The sequence below is a fragment of the Podarcis pityusensis genome, assembly GCF_964106645.2.
Source record: "Podarcis pityusensis genome assembly, chromosome: 2".
NCBI lineage: Eukaryota > Metazoa > Chordata > Lepidosauria > Squamata > Lacertidae > Podarcis > Podarcis pityusensis.
The window spans coordinates 2,724,781-2,750,000 of record NC_138029.1 but is presented as its reverse complement, the minus strand read 5'-3'; the positions used below and the strand labels follow the sequence as shown (position 1 = coordinate 2,750,000).

The following is a 25,220-nucleotide window of genomic DNA, read 5'->3' as shown; positions in this document are numbered from 1 at the left end:
GATCCTGTCCGTAACACGAGGTACCACTGTAATTGGTTCGCATTACAAAAATTAATTTTTAAAAGGCATCCAGTTCTTAATAGATGAAGCCTCTATAATTATTATTATTATTATTATTATTTCATCATATTATTATGTCATTATTATGTCAAGGTACAGTGGTACCTTGGGTTACATACGCTTCAGGTTACATACGCTTCAGGTTACAGACTCCACTAACCCAGAAATAGTACCTCAGGTTAAGAACTTTGCTTCAGGATGAGAACAGAAATTGTGCAGTGGCGGCACAGCAGCAGCAGGAGGCCCTATTAGCTAAAGTGGTGCTTCAGGTTAAGAACAGTTTCAGGTTAAGAACTCATCTCCAGAACAAATTAAGTACTTAACCCAAGGAACCACTGTATGTTCCTACCTTTTTCTACAGCAATTCTTTTTCTTTTAAAAAAAAAAATCATTGGTTTTATATAATTTTATACATTTCAACTTTAACCGTTTCAAAACATTAAAATAAAAGGTTCTTTTAAACCATGGGTAGGCAAACTAAGGCCCAGGGGCTGGATCCGGCCCAATTGCCTTCTAAATCCAGCCCGCAAATGGTCCAGGAATCAGCATGTTTTTACATGAGTAGAATGTGTCCTTATATTTAAAATGCATCTCTGGGTTATTTGTGGGGCATAGGAATTCTTTCTTTTTTTCAGAATATAGTCCGGACCCCCCCAAGGTCTGAGGGACAGTGGACCGGCCCCCTGCTGAAAAAGTTTGCTGATCCCTGTTTTAAACCTTTGGACTTCCCTCCCTCCATGGGTTCCATATTCAATGAAAAAATATTCTTTTTTCTTTTCCTGCCTCTTTTACCGTTATCTGTCTGTTATATATCCATAGTTACCAAAGTTCATTTCACATTACAAGCGTCATTGTATCCCTGCCAATGATTTTAACCGTTTAGAGTCTTTTAGGTATATTAAAAATTTACTCCAGTCTTTTGGAATACATGACCTTCCTGATTTCTGATCTTTCCCTCCAGTCTCGCCATCTCTGCATACTCCATCAACTTACTCTGCCATTCTTCCCTGGATGGCACTCCTCCCTCCTTCCATCTCTGGGCTAGAAGCATTCTTGCTGCTGTCGTTGCATACATAAAAAGTCTTTTGTCTTCTCTTCTCCTATTACACCTAACAAAAATGCTTCTGGTTTTTTTAACAAACGTTTTCTTAAACATTTTCTTTAACTCATTATATATCATTTCCCAGAAAGCTATTACCACTCCACAAGACCACCACATATGGTAGAAGGTACCCTCTTTCCTTTTACATTTCCAACACAGATTTGAACTGGTTCTATACATTTTTGCAAATTTTACTCAGTGTTAGATAGCAATGGTACATCATTTTCATATAGCTTTCCTTCAACGAACAGCATGCAATAAATTTTTAATCCTCTTTCCGTAATTTTTCCCATAATGAAAATTGGATATTATTATGTCCAAATTCTCTTGCCCAGTGAATCATCACTGCCTTAACTTCTTTGTCTTTTGTATACCATTCTAAAAGTAATTTGTAAATTTTTGAAAGCACTTTCAGGTTATTTTCCAACAGATCTCTCTGTATCAAAACCTTTTTCTTATCTACTTTAAAAACATTGTTTAATTGATGGTACTGTAACCAATCTGTTAGTTATCTCTTATGTCTTCAATTTTTTTCAATTTTAGTTCGTCTTCTGCTTCTCTTAACAAATCTTTATAGGTGGCCCACTCCCCTCTCATCTTCAATTTATAACCGAAATTGCTTCCAATGGAGAGAGCCACCATGTCAGGCTTCGGGGCCAGCTTTCTTCTTACTTTGACCTTAGATAAGCAATGCAAGAGAAAGCAGTCTCTTAACAGCAACAGAAATGTTTAATGAATGCAGCAAAAGAACAAATGACCATTCTCACACTGTAGGTGCTCCCAGTTAAGTTCCTCCCACTTTCCTCTAGTCACTTCCATCTTCCCATTTCCTATTTACCCAAACTCTCAACCAATTAGCCTTCTGCGAAGTTAGCTTATCCAATCTCCTAGCCCTGGGACTAAGAAGCTGTATATCTTCCAGTGAGAGAGATTTGGTTAACTCTCTCTCCTTCTGTTCTGCCTCTTTTGTTCGCCTCCCAATTCTGCCCAACTCCCATCCTCCGAACTGCGTCCCTCAGCAAACCATTGTTCCAGGTCAATACTACTCTCCTGCTTCTGTGGAGCCCCAAGATTCTGGTTCTGAGCAGGGGGAGGGGGGGGTTCCCACCACACATCAGAGTCGTATTCCCCAACCTGATCCCTGACACACCATGGTGTTCTCCGCTCCAATAGATTTTTGTATCTATCCCATACCTCATAGATTGTTTTTCTTACCAGGTGGTTCAAGAATCCGTTATGCACTCTTGTTTTTTCATACCATAAATATGCGTGCCACCCAAACCTATTATCTTGTCCTTCCAGATCCAACAGATCTGTTTCTTTTAACAAAATCCAATCCCAAAACCAGCAAAGGCAGGATGCTTCATAATATAACTTCAGATCTGGCAAGGACTCTCCCACACTTTTTCTGTGATCTGATGTAACAATTCTTTTCATTGTACTGTCATATTTTTAACCAACATTTTGGTTTTTGTCTTATTAAGTTTAAAACCAGCAACTTGTCCAAACTCCTGAATCCTTTCTAGTGCCTTTGGTATACTAGTCAAAGGTTCTCCAAATGTTATTACAAGATCATCCACAAAGGCTTTCAATTTATATTCTCTGTTCCCCAACAAAATTCCTTTCACTCCTTCTTCTGCTCTTAAAGTTCTTGTGAGGACTTCTAGGACTAAAATAAACAATAATGGTGACAGGGGACAACCCTGTCTAGTTCCTTTAGTAATATCACATTTTTCAGTCAGTACATTATTAACAATCAGCATGGCTTTCTGCTCAGAGTATATAGTGCCTATTCCTTTAAGAAATGATCCTCCAAATTCCATCCTTTCCATAGTCTTTTTCATAAAAGTCCATGAGATATTGTCAAAGGCCTTCTCCGCATCAATAAACATCAAAGCTGCTTGCTTGTCATTCCTGGCCTCCAGATAGTCCATTATGTCTATTATATGCCTTATGTTGTCCTTCATATGTTGGTCAGGAAGAAAGCCCATTTGATCTTGGTGGATTATATCATTTAATACAGTTTTTGGTCTTTGCTAAGATACTAGCATAAAGTTTATAATCATTATTTAAGAGCGTGATCGGCTTATAGTTTTTGACTGAAAGTAAATTACAGCAATTCTTTGGCAGTTGGTATATTCATTTGTCTCCAGTATTTGGTGTCTGTGACTCCTGCAGCAGTAGCCATCTTAGAATTCCATCCCTTATCTTTAAATAGATAGTCTTTCATCAACATATGCCAAAAGAAATGAACATTGCAGTGTATCACTCCCTTTAATAGCAAACACAGGCGCTGGGTGCCAGCAGAATTGTAGCCAAAATGAAGCAACTGAGAAGCAAGAAGGAGGTATTAGAGTTTTCTGTCTCCACAGTCTGAATACCAGTGGCTAGGAATTAACTGGTGGGGAGAGCACGGTTGCCCTGGGTCCTATGTGTGGGCTTCCAATGGACAATGGTCAGCCACTGTGAGAACAGGATGCTGGACTTGGTGGGCCATTGGCCTGATCCAGTTGGGCTCTTTGGGTGTTCTTATGAATGCTTGGGGGAATCCATCTGAAAGTGTTTAGACAACCCTCCTCCAACAAACAAACAAACAAACAAACAAACCCCACAACAGCAAGCCATCCCAATCTCAATATGGTGCTTGTCAGATAAAAACAAAAGGCTAAAAAAAGGAGGGTGGGGGGAAAGAAATATTGTGAACAAGGGCATGGCTGCCTGGACCCCTGAACAAAGAACACCACCTATGGAGAAGTCAGCAGAATACGCTGCAGCACTGGGCTGCTGGTCCTGCTTTTTTCTGATTATGACTTATTTTTTGTACATTTATTCAAGCGTTCATATCTCTTCTAAAATCCACTAAACCTAATATACTTAATATCCTTATTTCTTTAATTCTGTTTTCTTTATATTATAACTTAGTTTTCTTTTTAACATGTATAAAAAATAAATCATTCCCAAACAATTCTAAACCATACAGCTTTCATTGCTTGCTTACATTGCAGGCAGTTTCATTTCTCCAGTGTCTTTTTCGTGCATGGCCAGAAATGTGCGCAGACATGCTCCAGTTTTTTTTTCATTGTTATGCTCTCTGTTTGCCCTGGGCAAGGGGGAATCACTAAATTGTTTAGAAAATAGACTACTGTGTCTGGGGTTGGCAGAGTGAATGGGTCAGCTTATCCCTTTGCACCTCCAGCATTGTGTGCTATCTGAGAGGAAAGAAAGTTGACTGAAATTTCTACTCAGTTTACTCCATTTCTCATCGTTTTATGTTGTCAGCTATTGTGCCATCCATTCCTTTTGAGAGCACACGTGTATAGCCAGAGAGTCTTTTTTCCCCACCCAAGAATAGGTTTTTCTTTTAAAGCAATTAATGATTATTATTATATTTTCCTGCATTCTCTCTCCCCCCCCCCCCAAAAAAAACTATCCTGTTGTTCACTCTTGTCCTCTTCCTGAGCTCATTTTTAGGGCCCAGCACTTCCACAGGTTACACACCATTTTCACTAGGAATCATAGAACTGTAGAGTTGGAAGGGACCCCAAGGGTCATCTAGTCCAACCCGCTGCAGCGCAGGAATCTCAGCCAAAGCACCCATGACAGATGGCCATCGAACCTCTGCTTAAAAGCCTCCAAGGAAGGAGAACCCACCACCTCCCAAGGGAGACTGTTTCACTGTAGGAATGTGGGAATTTAGGAAGCAGATTTATACACAGTCAGACCAGTTGACCCATCTAGCTCAATATTGTCTACAGTACGCTGACAGGCAGTGGCTCTTCATGGTGGACAGCAGCCTTTTCCACAGCCCTACCTGGAGATGCCAGGGATTGAACCAGGGACCTTCTGCTAGTAAAGCTTGCGTTCCACGCACAAGTGATGTCCCTGCTGGCTGCTAATAGTCAAAGTGATGCAGAACAAACACTTCAAATGTGCCATTATGAATGCTAGCCTGGATCCTTTAGCCCATTATCTGTCTCTGTCCTATATCAAGTAGCAGACTGGAGCACTTATGCCCAGGTCGATACACTGCCTGGTAGATGGGTCAGCCTGCTTCTTGGAAAAATAGACTTGAGTGCTTCTTCACAAGTACACCCATCCTGGGCTAGGCCTGGCAGCTGCCTGCTGAATGTTGAACCTCTCCCAGAGCAAACCAGCAACTAACTACATGTCCTTGTCCACAAGGAGCAAAGATCTTCACTTTGAGTGCAGGCTCCCAAATATCACAAGGAAGCTGCTGTATACCAGGTCATCCTCTTATATCCACCTGGTTCAGTATTGTCTATTCTGGCTGGCAGCAGCTGCCCGGGGGCACAGGCAGTGTTTTTTCACATTAACTGCTTTTGGATCTTTTTCTTAAAGTGGATATGCCAATGGGTTGGACATGGGACCATCATATGCTCTGCTGAGCTATAGTAAGTGTCAGAGCCTGGCTTCTCATCTCTTGAATCAGATCTGGACTGAGTATTCAGCTCCAGGGGATCTGGAATGCAGCCAGCGGAAGATACTGAATGCATACACTTCTGGATAATAGGCTAGGCTAGGCTGCTGCCTGAGACCATGAAGTTCCTGGTTCAAGACCCATCTGCATTTATTGTATTTTTGGTTTGGTACTACCTTCCTGAGAACAAAAACAGATATGGAAGAGTGGCATTAATTGGGGACGTGACATGGGATGGGAGAACCAGGTAATGTTGGTATGTTATGGGACATATTTGGGGGTGGGGTAATGCTAGTCTGGACACCCCACTTGCCATAAACAGAAGCACCCTGAGATCAGGTAGAGTAGAGCCTACTTTGCCAATGTTAGCATTTGATGTGGGGGTCACTAATACAAAAACAGGATGCTGTTCTGCTCTTTAAGGGGTCCCCACCTTGATTTTTGCAGCTTCTCAGTAAGAACAAAATTAAAATCAGTTAATAAAGGGGCAATTTATACATTCAAAAGAGTCAAGTGTTAAAGCTTTTCCTGGACTGCACCATGTTAGGCTGCAACTGGGGGGGGGGGAGTCACAAATTTTAAGTTTCCTCGAACAAAAGCCTGGCGGGGGGGGGGCTTGCTGTCCCTTGGCAAAGAGTTACCAGACTCTGCTGCCATATGCTGCATACCAAAGCCAGCAGGACAGGATGAAGCACCCAGCATAGCCTTCTTGCTTGCATATTGGGGTGTGTGTGTGTTCTGGATCAGGGCTGACCTATAAGCAGCTATCATATGGGAGCTGAGGAATGCAGTAAAGCCAGGGAGACCTTGTTGCTCAGGCCCAAATGGGAGGCATTTGATAGCCCTTCCTGCCTAGGAGCACCCATTAGCCAGGGTGGGGCCAGACCACCAAAGCTTGAGAGTCGTACTCCAACCACCCCCAAAAAGTTGTTCCAAGCTGCAGTTCCAGAAGCTCACCACATGGGGATGCTGCAAACAGAACCAAAGTCCCCCAGTTCTAGCCCCAGTAGTCCCTGACACATAACACAGAGAAGCATTCAAAATACTGCACACAGTTTCCTCCATCCTCAACTGCAGATTTAAGTAACTGCAGGGAAAGCTTCACCACTTGAACCAGCTGAAATTTTAGAGAGAGAAAAGCTCTAAGAGTGATGTAAGGAGAGCCCACACAAGGCTTGCTGTATCTGTTTTTATTTCAAGCAATGGTTCCATCTTTAGTGATCCTTGCCAGGGCTCAGTAGCTGTCAAAGGGCCTGTTATCCCAAGGAGGTCAGGGGCCTTTTGAGAGAATTATGTTTGCTCCACCAACCTGCTCCAGATTAAGACGGTCCATGGAGAGTGTCTCAGTCTACGGAACTAACAAAACCCTGGAGCCAGCACTGTTCATTAAGTGTAGCAGTTGATATCCGGTTGTTTGTATATACACACACACACACACACACACACACACCATATTTTACGTCAGCGACAGCCCAAGATTTCCCAGCTAATTTGCATGTTCTGTTTCTTATGCTATCCTCTGCATCTTCCAACACATTCTGTGCTGCCTGCTTCACTGCACTGCATGCACCCCCACCATATTTATTGCCCTCATTCTTTTCAGCATTCCAACCCTCCCTCACCATTTTTTCATTTGGAGCCCTCTTCTCCTTGCTTTATGTGCAAATGTCAGCAAGCTCAGCCATTTCCCCCGCCTTTTCCACATCACCTACACTTTCTCTTCCAAAGGTTCCACCTTCCTTGCTGCTGTTTGTTCATGACCCCTCCCCCCTCTCCCCCCTCCCTCTTTCACAAACACACTTTCACTCTCAGCCAGGGTCATAAAAAATGCAGCAGCAATTTCTCTCCCACCTTTAAGTCTCTCAGCTTGCCACCGGCTGCACACAGCTGGCCCTCCCCAGCAAGTAAGATCTGGCCTTTAAAGTTCAGAGAGCCCAGAAGATGACGCAAGGATTGCCAAAGGCCAGCAGCACTGGCCCCTGCCTTGTGTCTCACCTTTGGATGTCGACCTGCTTGACCTGTGAAGGCATCCACCAGCAGGAGGCTTTCGGTGCAGTGTCTTAACATGCTGCAGGTGGGCGGGCTTGTGAGGCAGGAAGCCTGGCTCCATTTCCACCTGGTCCTTCCACCAAGGTGACCCTTCTCATATTCAATGGTTATAAGAAAGAGAGAGATTTAGAGAGAGACTTGCTTCTCTACATTGCCCACTCTGTGGAGGAAGGGCTGTGGCCCAGAAACAGAACATCTGCCTTGCACACAGAAGGTCCCAGGTTCAGTCCCCGATGGCATCTCCAGGTAGGGCTGGGAATGCCTGAAACCCTGCAGAAGCCTGCTGCCAGTCAGTGTAGACAGTGCTGAGCTAGATGGACAATGCTTTGACTCAGTGTAAGGAAGATTCCTATGTTCCTATTCATATTTTCACAGGCCTCTTTTAATTCCCAATGCCAACGCTTCTCTAGCTATTATGTTCTGCCACTACTGGCAGCCTGTGCCAGGCAATGATTTCTTGAGCTGGTGAAAGTTCACTTCTCCAGCCCATCGTACCTTTTGTTCCGTTGATAGTGGGCAGGGAAAGTGGTAACATTTGTGGGCTGAGGAAAAATATGGGGTGTCATCCTGGATTTCAGGTTTATATACTCAGGGTGGGGCTGAGGATTGGAAACCGTCAGTAAATCATGTAATTAGCACTAATTAAGTAAGAGCCATAGCTCAGCTGCAGAACCCCTGCATTGTATGCAAAGTTCAGTACTTGGCATCTGCAGGTGGGACTGGGAAGGACCACCCTCTAAAATCCTGGAGAGCCACTGCCAGAGTAGGCAGTGCTATACTAGATGGAGAAACTGTCTAATTCAATACAAGATGAACTTAGAATCATAGAATCATAGAATCATAGAGTTGGAAGAGACCACAAGGGCCATCGAGTCCAACCCCCTGCCAAGCAGGAAACACCATCAGAGCACTCCTGACATATGGTTGTCAAGCCTCTGCTTAAAGACCTCCAAAGAAGGAGACTCCACCACACTCCTTAGCAGCAAATTCCACTGTTGAACAGGTCTCACTGTCAGGAAGCTCCTCCTGTACAAGATGAACTCTATGTTCTTGCCTTCCTTCCTAAGAAAGTCATTTGACTTTTGGGAGGGTTCCTAGCAAACCTACATTGACAGTCCAAGGGCTTTTGAAACAATATTTCAAAGAATCCCAAAGGATTCTCTGATGTGCAGTTATTGCTATCATGCTCATGCCCTGCTTCTGGGCTTCCCGTAGGCCTCTGGTTAGCTGCTGTGAGAACAGCATGCTGGGTTAGATAAGCCTTTCCTTATGTTCCTGTGGCTCCTGCCACACATTCTCAAAATGGGTCTGTAAGAATGTCCTTGTACATGTCTCTTCCTAGCCTCTCACTGGGACTTTTATCACCCAAAGGTCACCCACATTCAAGAGGGGCTCCCGCCTGTACTCTTTGGAATCATGGAGCATTCCACTGGCAGAATTTTGGGATCTGCCCTGCAAGTTCTCGCTTCACCACAAGGACATCTGACTGAAGAAGGAAACTGCTGGGAGACTCACATTGCAGGCCAGAGTCCTCTTACTCTTGGCAAGCATGTGATTCCAGAGAACCAATTCCATGGTGCTGCCTGTTTATAAAACTCAGATCTGCTGCACTCTCTTAGAACCAAAGTGGATATGTCACACTGCACTTCTGATTTTCTATGGGTTTTTGTTCTGTTCCTGCACCCTCCTTTTTCTCTCTCTTTTTTTTACCAGTTTGTAGCCCCTTGTGGTTGCTTTGAAAATTGGGGATGCTCTGGGAAACAGTGTTTCTCCCTTTGCCCTTTTCCTAATGTAAATATTCCTTCCTCTTTCTAAAGCAGCTGCTGTTGGCTATATACAGCAAGAAGGAAGAAAGGCAGGTATGGCACCTGAGAGGGCAATGAAGGAAAGTGTGAAAAGTCCTCCATAAGCTACATCTAGAGTGGTTCTCAGACTGGCCACCACATTCTTGTGAGAAGCCTCTCGGCTGTGTATGCCTCCAGTCATCTGACCCCTCTGCTCCAAATACTTGCCACCTCTCATGCTGGCAGGGGTGGGGAACTGAGCCTTATCTAGAACCAGCTTGTTTACTACCCATGTTAGCTATGTCCTACTTCCAGCGTCAGAGGGAGTTTTGCTGAGAATGGCGAGAAGAGTACCATTGCATTCAGATTCTGCTTCTGGGCTTCCCATGGGATACTGGACTTGGTGAGCTTCTGACCTGTCCAGCAGGGCTATTCTCTTATGTTTAGAGTGTGTATGATGTAGCTCTTGATGGCATGGAGCATCTGTCCACAGGAGGAAGCTTGCTCTCTCTTGGTAAACATCTACAAGATTCCCATACCAAACCTTTGTAATGGGCTGGGTTCCCCCCTCCTTCAAACTGTGGGTGCAGTTTTCCTTGCTTAGGTCTTGCTCACTATCCCAAATAATGAGGGGTGTTATTTGGGGCTGTAGTGAGGAATTAGGTAGTGTTTTTAAAGTGCTTGGAATGAACCAGAGTTAGCATAAGCATTATTATTGATTTTGAATCTGGGAGGCAAAATATGCCTTGTGCATATTTATGACTCCCTAACCATATTCCAGGAGTTCTGTCATCATTAACAGGCCTGTGGTAAACAAGATAGGAAGCCTTTGATCTTCATTAGGGGAAGGTGAAAGAGAGCGATGCAGTGTTGCTGTGCTTGAATGGAAAGAGAAACTAGCTGATGATATACTACTGTTTTGTAGCACACAAATTTAGGGATGTTGTCAGTCCCTGGCATCTCCAGGCAGTTGCTGAAGCCCCAGAAAGGTCCACTGCTGACATATTCCTAGGCTTCCAGGCACAATTTCTGTTTTCAATGGTGTCTTGGAAGATGACTCATCTTCTTGGCTATTTTGAGGTGAAATGGCCATTGCCACAAAAAAGGGGCACTCATTTCCCACTCCCACACAATGGCCCAGATGTTGTGTCAACTTCCTCTCCCATCCCCCCTGGGACCCAATATAGCAAGGAAAACTCAGAGGAGAGCAAGGTACAAGCTGGTTCACCCAAGGAAGATCTGTTAGTACCTTCCCCCATGGCCTCCCTGCCAGAAGAAGGGTCCCTTTCTTTCGTCTCAGGAGTCATCAACAGCCCTTCCTCAGCCTTGCAGAAGCCAAAGGATACAAAATCAAGCAAGAGCCTTTTTAAAAACAGAGCCAGCTCCTACAAGAAGGTGAGATCTTTTCAGGTTAGACAAGGCTTCTGCTCTTTGCTGAGATGACATCATACAGTAGATGCTATAGGAGGCAATAGGGCCACTATGAGCTGCCCATGGTTCTGACTTCCCTGACCCTTGCTTAAAGAGATGTGGCCTGACTCTATCCCAGAGGTTGGTAACCTAAGGCCCATGGGCCAGAAGCGGCCCATGAGGGTCGCTTAGCCGGCCCATGACCTGCCCCCAAACCCACTCGGCAAGTCCCCGCATGCTGCGCTAAACCAGTGCGGCACAGGGACTCTCTTCCGCTGCTCTGGAAATGGATTCTGCGCACGCCCAGTTGCTGGAAATCATGTCTGCGCATGTCCGCGGCACCAGAAATCGCTTGTGCGCAGGCACGATTTCCAGCATCTGGGCAGGCGCAGACGCGATTTCTGGCGTTGCGCTGTGCCGGTCCGGCCCATGGACATCTCCATGGGAGTGATCCGGCACATGCCCAGTAAGTTTTGCCAACCCCTGACTCTTATCCCTTTCTTCTGAGAGCCTGCAGAACAGAATGAGGGGAGGAATGGCTATTGCTACATAAATACTTTATAGTGGTGACAGTTACTCACCTCACCCAGTGTCCTTCTAGGAGGCAGGGTGCTGGCTGGAGCTGCAAGCACCAACAAATAACTCCTTCCCCCATGAATCCCAGGGTTGGGGTCTACCATTGTAGGTAAGGAAGCCCATTGAACAGTGCTTTGCTGAGAACCTTCTCAGTCAGCAGAGCATGAGATTCTTAATCTCAGGGTTGTGGGTTTGAGCCCCACATTGGGCAAAAGATTCCTGCATTGCAAGGGGTTGGGTTAGATGGTCCTCATGGTCCCTTCCAACTCTACACTTCTATAATTCTGTGATTATCATATGCATGAATATTCCACAGGTGAGTTTTGCCTAGATCCAGGGATTCCCATTTGTAGTCCACACTTCGTCTGAAGAACTCAGGATTATCTTATTATAGACTCACAGAATCCCATGAAGATGGTTAGGTTGAAAGACCCAGTGATTTTCACTGCTAAGCACAGAGCAGAGAAGCCAAGCCTCCATTCTTCACTTAAGACTGCCTATCCATTGTGAGGTAGGCCTCCATATACAGGCAAGGACTTTTTGTATCTTATTGCCTTTTTCAGCAGTCCTGCTTTATGGCACTGCATTTCCTCAATTATAGCAGTTTGCTACAGTTTTGTTTTGTGTTCTATGTATACACTTCTTTTAGGCAGCAATTAGCTGCTGAATCATAATTCAATCAATGAATATGAACAAGGATGAATCTGAGATGTGCTAACAAAAGTTAGTATTCTGCAGGGCTTTCTTTCCCAGCCAAAACTCAGTTCTGGCACCTCTCAGGTGGGTGTCATTGCCATTCTAAGAGAACAAGTTCTGGCACCTCTTTTTCTGGATTTTTGTGTTTCATCAAACATGATGTTTTACCTTGGATCTTTCTCTAGTTTAAACTAGAAAATAACATGTCTGAGAGATTTCATGGATCACATTGCAAAATAGGATGCATAATGGAGATCACCTTTTCTGCAGTGGTGTCTAGTAAGTGGAAGGTCCTGGGAGGTCAGATTGTCTCCCTCATTTTTTGTATTCTGCCATTGATTGAAAATTTTCTTGTTTTAGCCAGCTGTCTGATCACTGCTGCTTACATTTCCTTGGGAATACTTGTAGAATTCTAATACTGTCTAACTCTCTGTTGGTTGTTATTTTGTCAATGTTTTAATCTGCTCTTTTGATATTTTCCTGTTGTTGTTCTGATTGGAGAATTGATACTAAATAAACTTGGCGTTAAACTTTCAAAGAATTGTGTCATAAACAATCAAAACAAGTCTCTGTGCCTTTGAGTGCTCAAGGGAAATATCACATGATGAAGAACGGTGTCCTGAAAATGCCCACAAGCTCTCATTCCAGCATCATTCCTCTTCCCTCCCCCTCCCCATTTCCTTTTTTGCCATGTCTTCTAGATTGTAAGCCTGAAAGCAGGAGCTGCATTATTATTTATTGATTTGTAGGCCATTCTGGAAGCCTTTCCATCTGTAAAGTCAGCAATAAATGATTTAAATAAAAATCAATAAATTCTTTAATCTTCAAGCTAGATATGACATTAGTTCATGTGCTTGCATTTTTCAATAAATGTTCTTTCCTTGAGCACAGAATTGTTTCCTGGAAATTCATACCAGATTTCATTCATGATATCTCAATGTTATGAACTAATGCTGCACAGGCAAGTAGGTGAATTAAACCAAAAGGTCTCACTTATCTCAGCCAGTTAGTTTCTGGGTAATTGCAGGAATTTATTAGATGCTTTGCTGCTCTCAGGGACGTGGGTGGCACTGTGGGTTAAACCACAGAGCCTAGGACTTGCCGATCAGAAGGTCGGCGGTTTGAATCCCCACGACGGGGTGAGCTCCTGTTGCTCGGTCCCTGTTCCTGCCAACCTAGCAGTTCGAAAGCACGTCAAAGTGCAAGTAGATAAATAGGTACCACTCCTGCGGGAAGGTAAATGGCGTTTCCGTGCGCTGCTCTGGTTTGCCAGAAGCGGCTTAGTCCTGCTGGCCACATGACCCAGAAGCTGTACGCCGGCTCCCTCAGCCAATAAAGCGAGATGAGCGCCGCAACTCCAGAGTCAGTCACGATTGGACCTAATGGTCAGGGATCCCTTTACCTTTACCTTTGCTTCTCTCACATGGCATGGTGTGGAAAGAGGGGTGGTCCTAAGGTCCTGCAGCCCTTGCATGGTAGCAGAATGCCAATGACTGGTTTGCTAGGGTAGGAATGGGAAACCTGCTGCTCTCCAGCTGCTGTATTCCAACTCCCATCAGCCCCAGCCAGCATGGCCAATTGCCAGAGATGGTCATTATGGGATGTTGTATACCAGCATCACCTGGAGGGCCACAGGTTCCAAAGCCCTTTGCTAGTGTCCTTTTATTTCCCCTCTGATTTGTCATTTCCCCACCGGCAGGAACTAAAGGACAAAATGGCAGAGCTGATGCCACTTATCCCTGTGCTGGACCAGTACAAGTCAGACACCCGCACCATCAAGCAGCTGAAAGAAGAAGTGAGGAACCTTTCGGGCAGCTTGCTGCAGATCCAGGAAGAGATGGGAGCCTATGATTACGAGGAGCTCCAACAGCGTGTGCTGGTCCTGGAAGCTCGCTTGCATGCTTGCATGCAGAAGCTAGGTGGGTACTTTTGTGGGTCCTCTTCTCTCTTCCTCTGTGGACTGATTCACAAGCCACCCTCTAAGTGAGGTGGTAGATGTATTCAATCCTCTTTTTGCCTGTTATTGCAGAGTTTGGGAACTTGGGCTCCTGCAGACATTGTTGGACTAAAACTGACCATTGCCTAAGTTGGCTGGGGTGATGGTGGGTGAAAGCCAACGACCTCTGAAGACAAACAGGGTCCTCATCCTTGCTCTGGAGGAGTGTTCTTCAACCTCAAGGATGGGGATGATGGATGAGGATGAGGATGGGGATGGTGGGAGTTTTAGTTCAACAATGTCCAGGGAGTTCAGGCTGAGGAACAATGTTCTAATGCCTTTGCCACTCTGGGAGAGCTGTCCCCAACCCTACCATAGAATTGCTCTTGTTTGTAAGACAAAGGATAGTTGTTGCTCATGCTTCCTATTGTGGCTAAGAAAGAAATGGCAGCTTAGATTGTCTCAGCAAGAGAGTAGTGGCTATTTTAATCTTTTCCATGCCAATATGTCTGAAGAACTTTCCCTGCTAGTTTAGGCAAAATGTCTGCCTGGTCCAGCACCCTCTTTCTAACAGTAGCCAATCAGGTGCTTCTGTAAAACTTTCAAACAAGGGATGAGGACAATAGCCCCCTGCTTTCCTTTGTATTCAGCATCTAGTTCTCAGAGGCATACTATTCCTGAAAATGGAGGCTCCATTGTCTGTTGATAGAACTTTCCCATACCATCTTGCCAAATGAGGAGCCACTGTCCAAGTCAAAGATTGAAGGGTGAAAGTATTTCTCCCCTGCCATATCGGCATTGCAGTCTGCATGTAAAAGTCCCTCACAGAACTGAGTGTGGAAGGTAGATTTCCTTAGGGAATGTTATTAACTTCCCCTGGCTTTAGAGTTGGAACATCCAAAAAAACAGAGCTGAGACAGGTAAAGCACCACATCCTGAGACACTGACATTTTATCAACCTCAGGTTCTGGCAAGACATACAGATTGCCCCACAGGAACTGGCAATTAGATCTGTTCAGGCACATTCAAGGTATTTGCCTGATTTTCCCTGGAGGGAAAATTCAGTCGGAGGAGAGCAGAGCTTTGAACTGGGATCCTGGAATCTGGAGAAAATGAAGGCACTTTGACAGCACTTTGCACGCAGATTTGTTTGTGAGCTGTTTATCTGGTTTACAGATTAAGCAGACTGAGAGCTCGCCAGCTCTGAGCCGCATGTGGGTGACCCGCTTCCTCTCTCTGCCTTGCAGCAGAGTTGAGGTAGGAAAACTCAGGCTCTGTTATGATCGATGTTGTTACAGCAGTCATTGTGCGATGACACTTTACAAGCTTGAATAAAGTAATGCCCTATTGTAAGCTTGGAAAACTTTAACACTAGGAGAATGATAACACATATATCTGTAACAATATGAAGAGCAAAGGGGAGAGAAAAGACACCTGGCTGAAAACGGAAGCATCAGCCAAGTGCATTTTCTCCTAAGCCTGAATTTCACAGTCTGCAATCAAGCCAAATAACAGACAACAGGAGTGCACCCCCGCGATCGAGAGGACGGCAAATGCATTTAATAAAGATGAACTAAGCACAGCATGTATCAATCCACTTCCCTACCAGCCAGAGCAATGGAGCTATTTTCTGTGCCTCCTCCACCTCCTCTCCCCTCCTCACTTGTTGTCAGCATCGGATACCACTTGGCAAACCTTTCTGGAGCCATTTTTTGTGTCTGCAGAGTTGCCTGTTCCTTGCACTGCTTTTGGCTAAATGTTGGAGGAAAACTGGTCCTCCCTTTGCACCTTAGCAACCAAGACCTGAAGTGGAAGGCTACACCCAGATGAGCAAAAGCCTGTCATTGGATGGGAGGGCATCCAGGCTCTCACTACCAGACATAGAACTATACTCCCAGCTTGGTTTCTGCCAGAGACTTTAATGCTTAAATCAGTGCAGGTACATGAGCAAGGCATGGTTACAAGGTATACCAGGTGCGCAAGAGGATTAGGTACTTGGCTAGGTGTATGCTGAGTTGTTGATCCAACAGGCAGTAGTGTAGCATGTGTTGGCAGCACCCAGGGTAGGGCAAGGATTGCGGCTCCTAACCCCCTTGCAGGCATTGTTCGGGAGGCAACATGCAGACTTGGCTGCGCCTTCAGTGGCTGCTGCTCATGGAGATTGCCTGCTAGTGGCCACGTTTGCCCTCTCAGCTCAGTGAGCTCCCAGCAGGAGTAGCAGCTGGTCTCCTTGGTGGGCTTAGCAGCTACACAAGTCTAAGAGGAGGGACACAGAGAGCAGGCTGAGGCACCAAGTGCAGCTCTTCCCTGGCCACCTGTCCTGGTCATGTAGTGTGTGGGCTGGTGCTGGTGGGTCCTGGGCAAGCAGACAGCTCTCCTCTCTGTGCTCCCTCTGTGAGGTGTGCACTTCACCGAAGAACACATACTGGGACGGAGACCCTGGGGAAGAACTGGTGCAGGCCAGGAAAAGTCAGGGCTCCAGCCAGCAGGAATTCCACCTGGGGTGGAACATCCCTTTGCCTGTTAGGAGAAGGGGATGCCACCACAGCCCCAAAGGCCTGGCCCAGCGCAGCTCACCTACCCGCAGCTCTGGAAGGTGGCAGTCATGTCGCCTTGGCAAAGGGAGCCTGTCGTGGGGGTGCCAGGTTGTGCCCCCTCAGAATTCTGCACCCAGGACCACAGCCTCCCTCACCCCCATGCTACGCCCCTGCCAACAAGCAATATGCTGGCTGCACCTTCTATTTGAAGTAGAGGAAGACATGGCACTTAGCATGGCAACAAACTGTGCCCCAAGACTGGGCAAGGAAGCAGGTACTTCTCTGAGTGGGGTGAGCTTGTAAGGTCCAATCATGAGGTGGAGCAGCTCAGCATCTGATTTGCTCTCCATAGGCTCCTTCTCTGAAGGGGGCTCATCCCTGACAGGGGGAGGCACTGGGGGCAGTTCTATGTCAGGAGGGATCAGACTAGGGGTGTCCAGTTGCACCAGAGTAGAACAATCCTCTGCTACCCCAATTGGCTGGATCAAGCTCATCATATTACACACTGCTGCCAATCCATTTCCTGGATTTCTTTGGGTCTTGCCAACACTTCCTCCATTCCAGTAGGACTCCACCTCTCTGATCTCCACCCATTATTCCTCAGGATCAGACTACCTCCTTCATGACACTTTCATATGGGGCTCATGATAGAGAGTACCCCAGCCTCAGAAGCTCACTTATGACAGAAAATGAGGAAATCATACATCTGAATGTTCCCCCACAGGTATAAATTTCCCACTTGTGAAGAGATGCCAGAGAGAAATCTAGGTTAAAACCTTCTCTCTCCCTGGGCAGGAAGTTCTTCCCGTGAAGGAACTCCTCCAGCTGCACTTGGAAGTGGAACAGCCCAGGAAGGGCTGTACCACATACTGATGCTGCATGTTTGAGCCGGATGTAATGTGGGTAATGTTTATAGAACCTTTATAAAGGGCAAAGACAGTTCTGTGTGCTGAAATCTAAATGCAACCCATGGGGGTATCTGGAGCAAATTCTTTCCTCTATTAGCTGCTACACCATATGTTTTTCTTTTCCAGGCAGCAGCTGCCGTGAGCTCTCTTGGGCTCGTGAGCTCAGACTGTTTTGCTGCACTGCTGATACCTTGCGAATAATAATCTGGGTGTCATGTGGGCCTTACTGCTGTGCTGAACAGAAAATAAAAGATGCAGAGCTGTCAGAATATCACTAGGGTGCACTTATCAGAGGGGCAATTCAGATGAGTCGCCACACATCCAGCTTGCAATGCATCTCACGTTTACCGCATTACTGCAAAGTGCTGGGAAAATGGGTGGAAGAGAATCCGCAGGGCAAATGTGCATCTTCATTTGCGGCCTGTGGGTTCTGCTGCTGATTCAGTGGTATGGTTGCTTAACCAAGAGCTGAATTATCACAGAGCATACAGTGCACAGTCTGGACATATTGAACTCATTCAAATATGTCATTGAAGAATTCTGAATGCTTTTGGAATTCAACTTTGAGAGGCTGTGGTTTTCTAAATTGGAAAAAAAAAATGTTTTGTTCAAGTTAAGCCAACAGTGTTGATCATGCAGTAATATCAGTGCTGAAGTAAGGCTGGGGGGGGGGGGTGAGCAGGAACTCAGGGGAACTGAGTTCCCTTAACCTTTTAAAATTAAATATCCCCCCCCCCCGTGGGGGCTGGAATGGATATACACCCAATGCCTGAGCCAAAAATCCATCTATATTTGTAATCAATAAAGTTGTGGCCTTTTCTAATCCAGACGATTGCCTGCTTGAGTTTATTAATCATTCACATTTAGCCACTGCACGGGGGGGGGGGGTGGCACTGCAATTGGGCCCAAACAAACTTTTGTCCCCTCACAAAAGAACAGTGATTTGTCCAGGGCTGCCCATGGATCCCATAGCCAAAGAGGAATCTGAACTCAAGACAAAAATCTTCCTGGTGGGCCACATTGTTTTTCCTTGGCCAATGAGACCTGCTTCCATCTTTTCCCTTCTCACATGTCCTCTAAGCCTCTCATCCCTCTCTGTTTTGTACTTCAGGGTGTGGAAAGCTTACAGGGGTAAGCAACCCCATCACCATCCGGGCATCAGGCTCCAGATTTGGCTCTTGGATGACGGACACCATGGCCCCAAGTTCTGACAGCCGGGTGAGTGCATGAGAGACAAAATTCCCCTAGGCTCACTTATTTAGAATCAAGGATGAATTGCTCTCAGGAGACTCTGGAGCTGCTCGTAAGTGGGGTTGCTGGCTTGTACGTCAACAGCCCACAACCCAGAAGGTTAATGTTTTGTTTAAACCTAGCACAAATATAAATTAGACTGAACTCACAGAATTTCCCCAGGTTATTTGATTTTAATGAGTGAAACCTGACTAAATAAGCACAAAACCTTCTAAGTTTTGAGACTGTACCAAACACATGGCATAAAGTCATCTGTCCGGATAGTAGGATAGACGATTAGCAAAAGGCAGAGGGGAGAAAATGGTGCTAATGAACAGGGGAAGGGGCGTGGCTCAAGGATAGAGCATCAGCTTTGCAAGATTGGAGGTTTGAGCCTTAGCAACTCCAGGAAAGGCCGAGAGAGATTCCCAGTCTGAAATCCTGAATGCTGCTGCCAGTCAGTGTAGACTATACTGAGCTAAATGGACCAATGGTCTGACTCTGCATAAAGCAGCTTCCTATCCTCCTAACATCTTAGAAGAGAGAAGGAGAACTCTTGCCACTGTTGTAAACAAAAGCTGCCCTTTTTCCCTTATGGGGTATCCAAGAGCCCATATAGAGTCCTTACGTGGGCTCCCTATTGGTAGGAGAAAATAACAGAGACCAACCAGAGAATATTGAGAATCAAAGCAGCTAGTAAGCCTGATCTTTATTGATCTGTTGCAACCGGGTGCTCCCCTCACACGCAGGAAAGGAGGAGGACCCAGAACAAAGGTGTGCCTGCCCTTATATAGACATTTTAAATTCCCTGTCCTGGAGCTCAAGACCACCCCTCCATACATCATATTTACATCAGAGAAAAGGCGGTCTACAACAGAAATTTGAATGTTGTTGTTTTTCCTCTCTGCCAGGTTATCTGATAATGCCTTATCTAATTGCCTTTCCTGGTAGTCTGGCCATTCCTTTGAAATGGTGATTACCCAATTCCTGTAACAAGGAAGGTTTTTTCACCTCCTCTCTCCTTGCAGAGAAACATTTGGTCAGCTTGGGAGTCAAAATGGTTTCAGGACTGTCTTCCTGTGCGGCTTCAGACATGTGGTTTATATATTTATGTACGTGTTTGCTTGGTACATTTATGAACATTTATTATATATCTAAGACCATAAAATTCTTATAACACCACCACTTGACATTGGACTTGGACTTAGAGGTGGGGTACGGGAGTATTATACTCTACTACTTCTCATAGTAATCTCAAGTGGCCCAGAACCCCTTTCCTTTTCTGTTCCTCAGATTATTCTGGTGGTGAGCTGGAGTCACAGCCGCACCGTATATTTAAAGCACTTTTATGCCACTTGTACAGGCCTGGTTCCCCCTGTGGTGTAGTGGTTAAGAGCGGTAGTCTCGTAATCTGGGGAACCGGTTCGCGTCTCCGCTCCTCCACATGCAGCTGCTGGGTGACCTTGGGCCAGTCACACTTCTCTGAAGTCTCTCAGCCCCACTCACCTCACAGAATGTTTGTTGTGGGGGAGAAAGGGAAAGGGAAATGTTAGCCACTTTGAGACTCCTTCGGGTAGTGATAAAGCAGGATATCAAATCCAAACTCCTCCTCCTCCTCCTCCTCCTCCTCCTCCTCCTCCTCTTCTTCTTCTTCCCTTCCCAAAAATCCTGGGACCTGTAGTTTGGGACCTGTAGTTTAAGGGTGCTGTGAATCATAGCTCTGTGAGGTGTAAACTACAGCTTCCAGGATTTAAATTACTAACACCCTTGGTTCCCCACCCCCCATCCTAGAACTTGTGGTCTGATAAGGGTGGTGCAAATTATAACAATGAAGAAGAAGAGTTTGGATTTGATATCCCGCTTTATCACTACCCTAAGGAGTCTCAAAGTGGCTAACAATCTCCTTTTCCCTTCCTCCCTCACAACAAACACTCTGTGAGGTGAGGAGCAAACTACAGTTCAGAATTTTTTGTGGGGGAGCTATGGTATAAATGTGCTTTAAATGTATGGTGCGGACATAAATTGAGAGGGGGAAATGGCCTAGTGGCTCAGCAGTGGAGGTATTGGGCTGGATTGAGATCTTATCTCAACTGAAAAGGTGAAAGATTTATACAATCTGTTGAGTAGTCAGAGGATTATCTCTTATCTTTCCACCTTCCCAATGCATCCCCAATTATCACCCTTTTTGTAAAAGAGGATTTGGGAGTGGCCTGGAAAACAGAGCTTCCTCCTGTCTAAAAGGTAAAGGTAAAGGGACCCCTAGCTCTTTTTCCTGGTCACACCAAAAGCTGACAGAGAAGCTGGCTGTTAAAACAAACACACACAGTTTTCCAACATAAGTATGGGATGACTAAGTCAGCATCTTTTATAACTTAATTTACATTGGTTTTGCAGTTCAGCTTAATTGATGCTCTGAGAAATGTACGGGTTTGAAAGTGGCCAATGTGGTCCCTAGGAAGTTCAGAATCCCTATTGTAGGCAAAAATTGAAAAATGGGATAGCAGAAATGTTAACGGTTGGAAATTAGTCTGGTAATAAGAAGCCTAAGCATAGGAGAGAGATGAATAGTTTTTAAACTCCCATGTATGTGAAGCCGATTAAGTGATGTTGTGTGGCTGTCCCTGTGCTCCTCTAGGAGACAGGGCAGGACTACAATCTTAGTGTCATCATTTATCATGAGAATTATAGTAAATTGAGTATAATGAAAATTATGAGTAAAAGATTTTCCGCTGAATTTGAAATTTAATTTATCTGCTGAAACTTAATTTGTCTCTCCAGTTTCATGTGAGATTTATAGCACGGGATTTGCAGAATTAAAAATATACCATCCCTTGCAGCATTTAAACTGGAAACTTATTGCAGTGGCTTGGGTAGAGACCCACACACGCGAGACGACTCCGGCACTTAATTATTTCAGATTTATTAGTCAAATCAGAAGGTCCCATTCGGAGCTCCACTAATCTCTGTCATCCTCAGAAAGCATAGTTGCCCCCTTTTCCCCTGACAGGAAAACCCCCACCTTCTCTTCCTTTCCTGTTTGTGTCTCTTGGGCAGTCTCGTGAGTCTACGAGATTTTGGAGAGGGCACTCCCTGCACCCCTGTGTCTTTCCCCTGTGTCCAGAGATCAAGTTCCGGCTGCTCCCTGCTGCTTCCCTCTGCATCCCACTCTTGTCTGTTCTCTCTCTAGGCCTGCCTTCTCATTCCCTGTCAGTGAAGGAACGGAGCTGACACTTACATATATTGATTAAGGCTGCCCCAGCAGGCTGAGTTCCCCTCTTTATCTTCTACAAAATAATCAGGCAACAGACTGTATTGCAAACATGAAAAATGTAACATTTGCTTACATAATAGTCTTGCTCAGGACTCAGCAGAGAGCAATTAGAAATACAAGACAGCAAAGCTACTTCTAAATTACTTTTAAAATATGTGGTTGAGATTGAAGATGTCGCTTGGGCTTGGGAGAGCACAGACCTTGCATAGTATCCCTATAGCTGCATGACGAGAAAAAGACTGTTCCTCAGGTGGGAGGAAGTTCAAAAGATTAAGAGCCATTATATTTTTCCTGCTTGTGCAAAAGTAGAGGATGTTACCTCATAAAGTGCCCTCTAGGAATTCAGGAGCCCTATGAGTCTTAAACCCTTCATATTCCTGTTTAGAAAAACATATTGGTCCTTTTGAGTGAAGCTTTCCTCACAATTCTGTGGTCTTAGTTATTTGGGTCAATCAGAAGACCTGTCTTGAGGATTATTCCACTTGGTGGAAGGGGGGTTGAGTAGATGACAATATGGTACCTTCCAATTTTATAATTCCAGTGTATCGTTCTGCTTGCTTCTTTGTATTTCAAGTTACATGTAAAAGAAGCTTATCTCCAGTTCATACAAGAACATGTGAATGAGGTTCACTATGGTCAGTAATCTCTGGGTGAATGTGTAGCAGCTGAGGGTTCCAACAGCTGTGATAGCTACCTGCACTACCTCTCACTACTAGTTCACTTTCCCTCCTTGCTGGGAATTGGGCAGGAACTTCCTTATAGTCTCCTCTGCTGCTTTGAGCCCAAGAAGAATCTAGATGCTGTGGTGGTGCAAAAACAGGATTGGAAGGGAGCAGCTGTTCAAACCTCTAGCTCATGGGTAGGCAAACTAAGGGCTGGGGGCCAGATCCGGCCCAATCGCTGCCTAAATCCGGCCCTTGGACGGTCTGGGAATCAGTGTGTTTTTACATGAGTAGAATGTGTCCTTTTATTTAAAATGCATCTCAGGGTTATTTGTGGGGCCTGCCTGGTGTTTTTACAGGAATAGAATGTGTGCTTTTATTTAAAATGTACGGTATCTCTGGGTTATTTATGGGGCATATAAATTCATTCATTTCTCCCGCCCCTCCAAAAAATATAGTCCGCCCCCCCCCCACAAGGTCTGAGGGACAGAGGGACCGGCCCACTTCTGAAAAAGTTTGCTGACCCCTGCTCTAGCTGCTACAATCACTTGGAGACTTCTCTTTCATGGGCTCCTATGTTAACCAAGGCTTAATGTGAATTTCAGTCAATACAAGCCCTTATAAACTTTTGCAGGATCACATATTCCCAGTTTTCAAGGACTTGGCAAAGTCCTGTGGCTCCATAGAAAAATGATTTATTGAGAAGAAATCCAAACAGGCTCCCTTCCCTTCCACCCCAGCTCTGCAGAAGAGACCAAGGAGGGGAACTTCGTCTGATCATCCTCCAAGTGTGAAATCAATCTTGCCCACCTCTTGCTATCACAATGCGTCTTCAGTTATTAAAACTACTCGAGCGTTTGATCAGCAGAAAAAGAGTGAAAATGTGTTTTAACTCTGTAAATTAAAGGAGAGAAAACATTTAATAAAACCAGCATAAATCATCCATAAAGGTTGGGATATGTTTGCTCAGTCTTTGCAGTTGAGCTTTTTGGCATGATAAAGCAGAGGGAAACAAGTGGGAGACAAAATTTGGATGGCAGAAAGCCCATGATGAATGAGTTACTTGGCCAGAGTTTACAAGCAGCATTCACAGACTCCGTATCTTCAGTTAATAGAGCATAGGTAACAGAATGGGCTTGATAGCCCAATCATCTGATTCAATACAAGCAGTGGAGCTGGGGGGATGTATGTATGCATTGGTGGCTGGTGCCCATTGAAACTGGTTGGGCAGAAAATCAACAGTAGGCAAAACCAGTAATGGGCAGAGCCAACTAATTCTAGTTTGTCTCCATCCTCCTCCCAGCTGAGACGAAGGAAGTAGAAGCTGACAGTCAGTGCCACCTCCAGGATTGGTTGTAAACTGGTGGAGCAGCACCCCATTTGGCCCAATGGGACCTTGAGACCCCAAGCCGCACATTGCCCTCATGGCTATGAGGTGGTCAGCTTGGTTACCATTTTTCTCTTGAAAAGTACATAGAGCTGAAGGGGAAAGCTGGAAGAGTGACAACCTTCCCCACTTCCACTTCCAGTTTCAGCTCCATGTGCTTTTTCAAGACTCAGATTAATTCTTCTGGATATGACTTTCCCCCAGATCCATTGGAAAAGTGATGTGTTTGTGCACACTTTCTCTCTTTTATGATCTGGGGAGGGGAATTAGAAGTGACCAGAGTGAGTAGTAGCCATGGCACTTGCTCAAAAATAAAATGTACCCATGGGCTTAATAATACAGGTTGGCAGCCCCGGGATTCCAGGGTGTGAGGATGAAGGAATCCAGACTAGCTTTCTCCAAGAGATGCTGGTTCTCTGTACTCTAGAATGGCATGCTCCAAAAAGGGTTGTATCACATGATTTTATTTCCTAAATATATAGATTATCATCAAGAACATTGCAGGTATTCTGCATAAGGACAGGCTAACCATATAGCTGACTGGGCAGTCTACCCATAGACTGGTTGGTAGGGGACTTATGTCCCGGACCAATGCATGTTGGAATTCATGAAGACAGATCTCCCATGGGTGCAATGGCTGAGTTGTGGCCAGTAGCCCAGATCACTTTAGTCATGGACATAGGCTAGGGATCACATGGAATCTAGGCTTCGTGTCCAACTTCCACTGCCATCTCAAAATCATGTCTGTCTTGGCAGTGTAAATACCCTAGGATGAAGGGGACACCTTGTAAATACTAGCTGCATGGAAACCACAGGAGAGGAGAATGCTGTTGTGCTCAAATTCTGCTTGTGGGTTTCCCACTGGTATCTGGTTGGCTACTGTGAGAACAGGATGCTGGATTAGGTGGGCTATCGGCCTGATCCAGCAGGACTCTTTGTATGTTCTTATCACCCAGATGAGTCACAAATGAGGCCCCAGAACTGGAATGTCAAAATAGTCTAAACTAAGAGGATACACCAGTCCTTGGAAGGAGAAGGCAAGATAGAAATGTGATCAGTAACTGGGAAGTTACATGAGAGACTGGATTCCTGGTTGAACTGGAATTTGAAAAGGGTTTCCCTTTAGGCAGAGCTGGCCACACTGTCTACTACCCTAGATAGCCTCTTTGAATTT

At 45.2% G+C, this 25,220-nt stretch overlaps 1 protein-coding gene across 3 annotated transcripts in view; it reads left to right on the top strand.

The window, feature by feature from the left end:
- OLFM2 (olfactomedin 2) overlaps positions 1-25,220 on the top strand; it is a 192,151-nt gene that overhangs the window by 161,368 nt on the left and 5,563 nt on the right. For all 3 annotated transcript variants that reach the window (XM_080990134.1, XM_080990132.1, XM_080990133.1), the window contains exons 4-5: positions 13,815-14,034; positions 18,608-18,714. In XM_080990134.1, the coding sequence (XP_080846260.1) occupies positions 13,815-14,034; positions 18,608-18,714 (327 nt within the window). The remainder of the gene's footprint in view (positions 1-13,814; positions 14,035-18,607; positions 18,715-25,220) is intronic.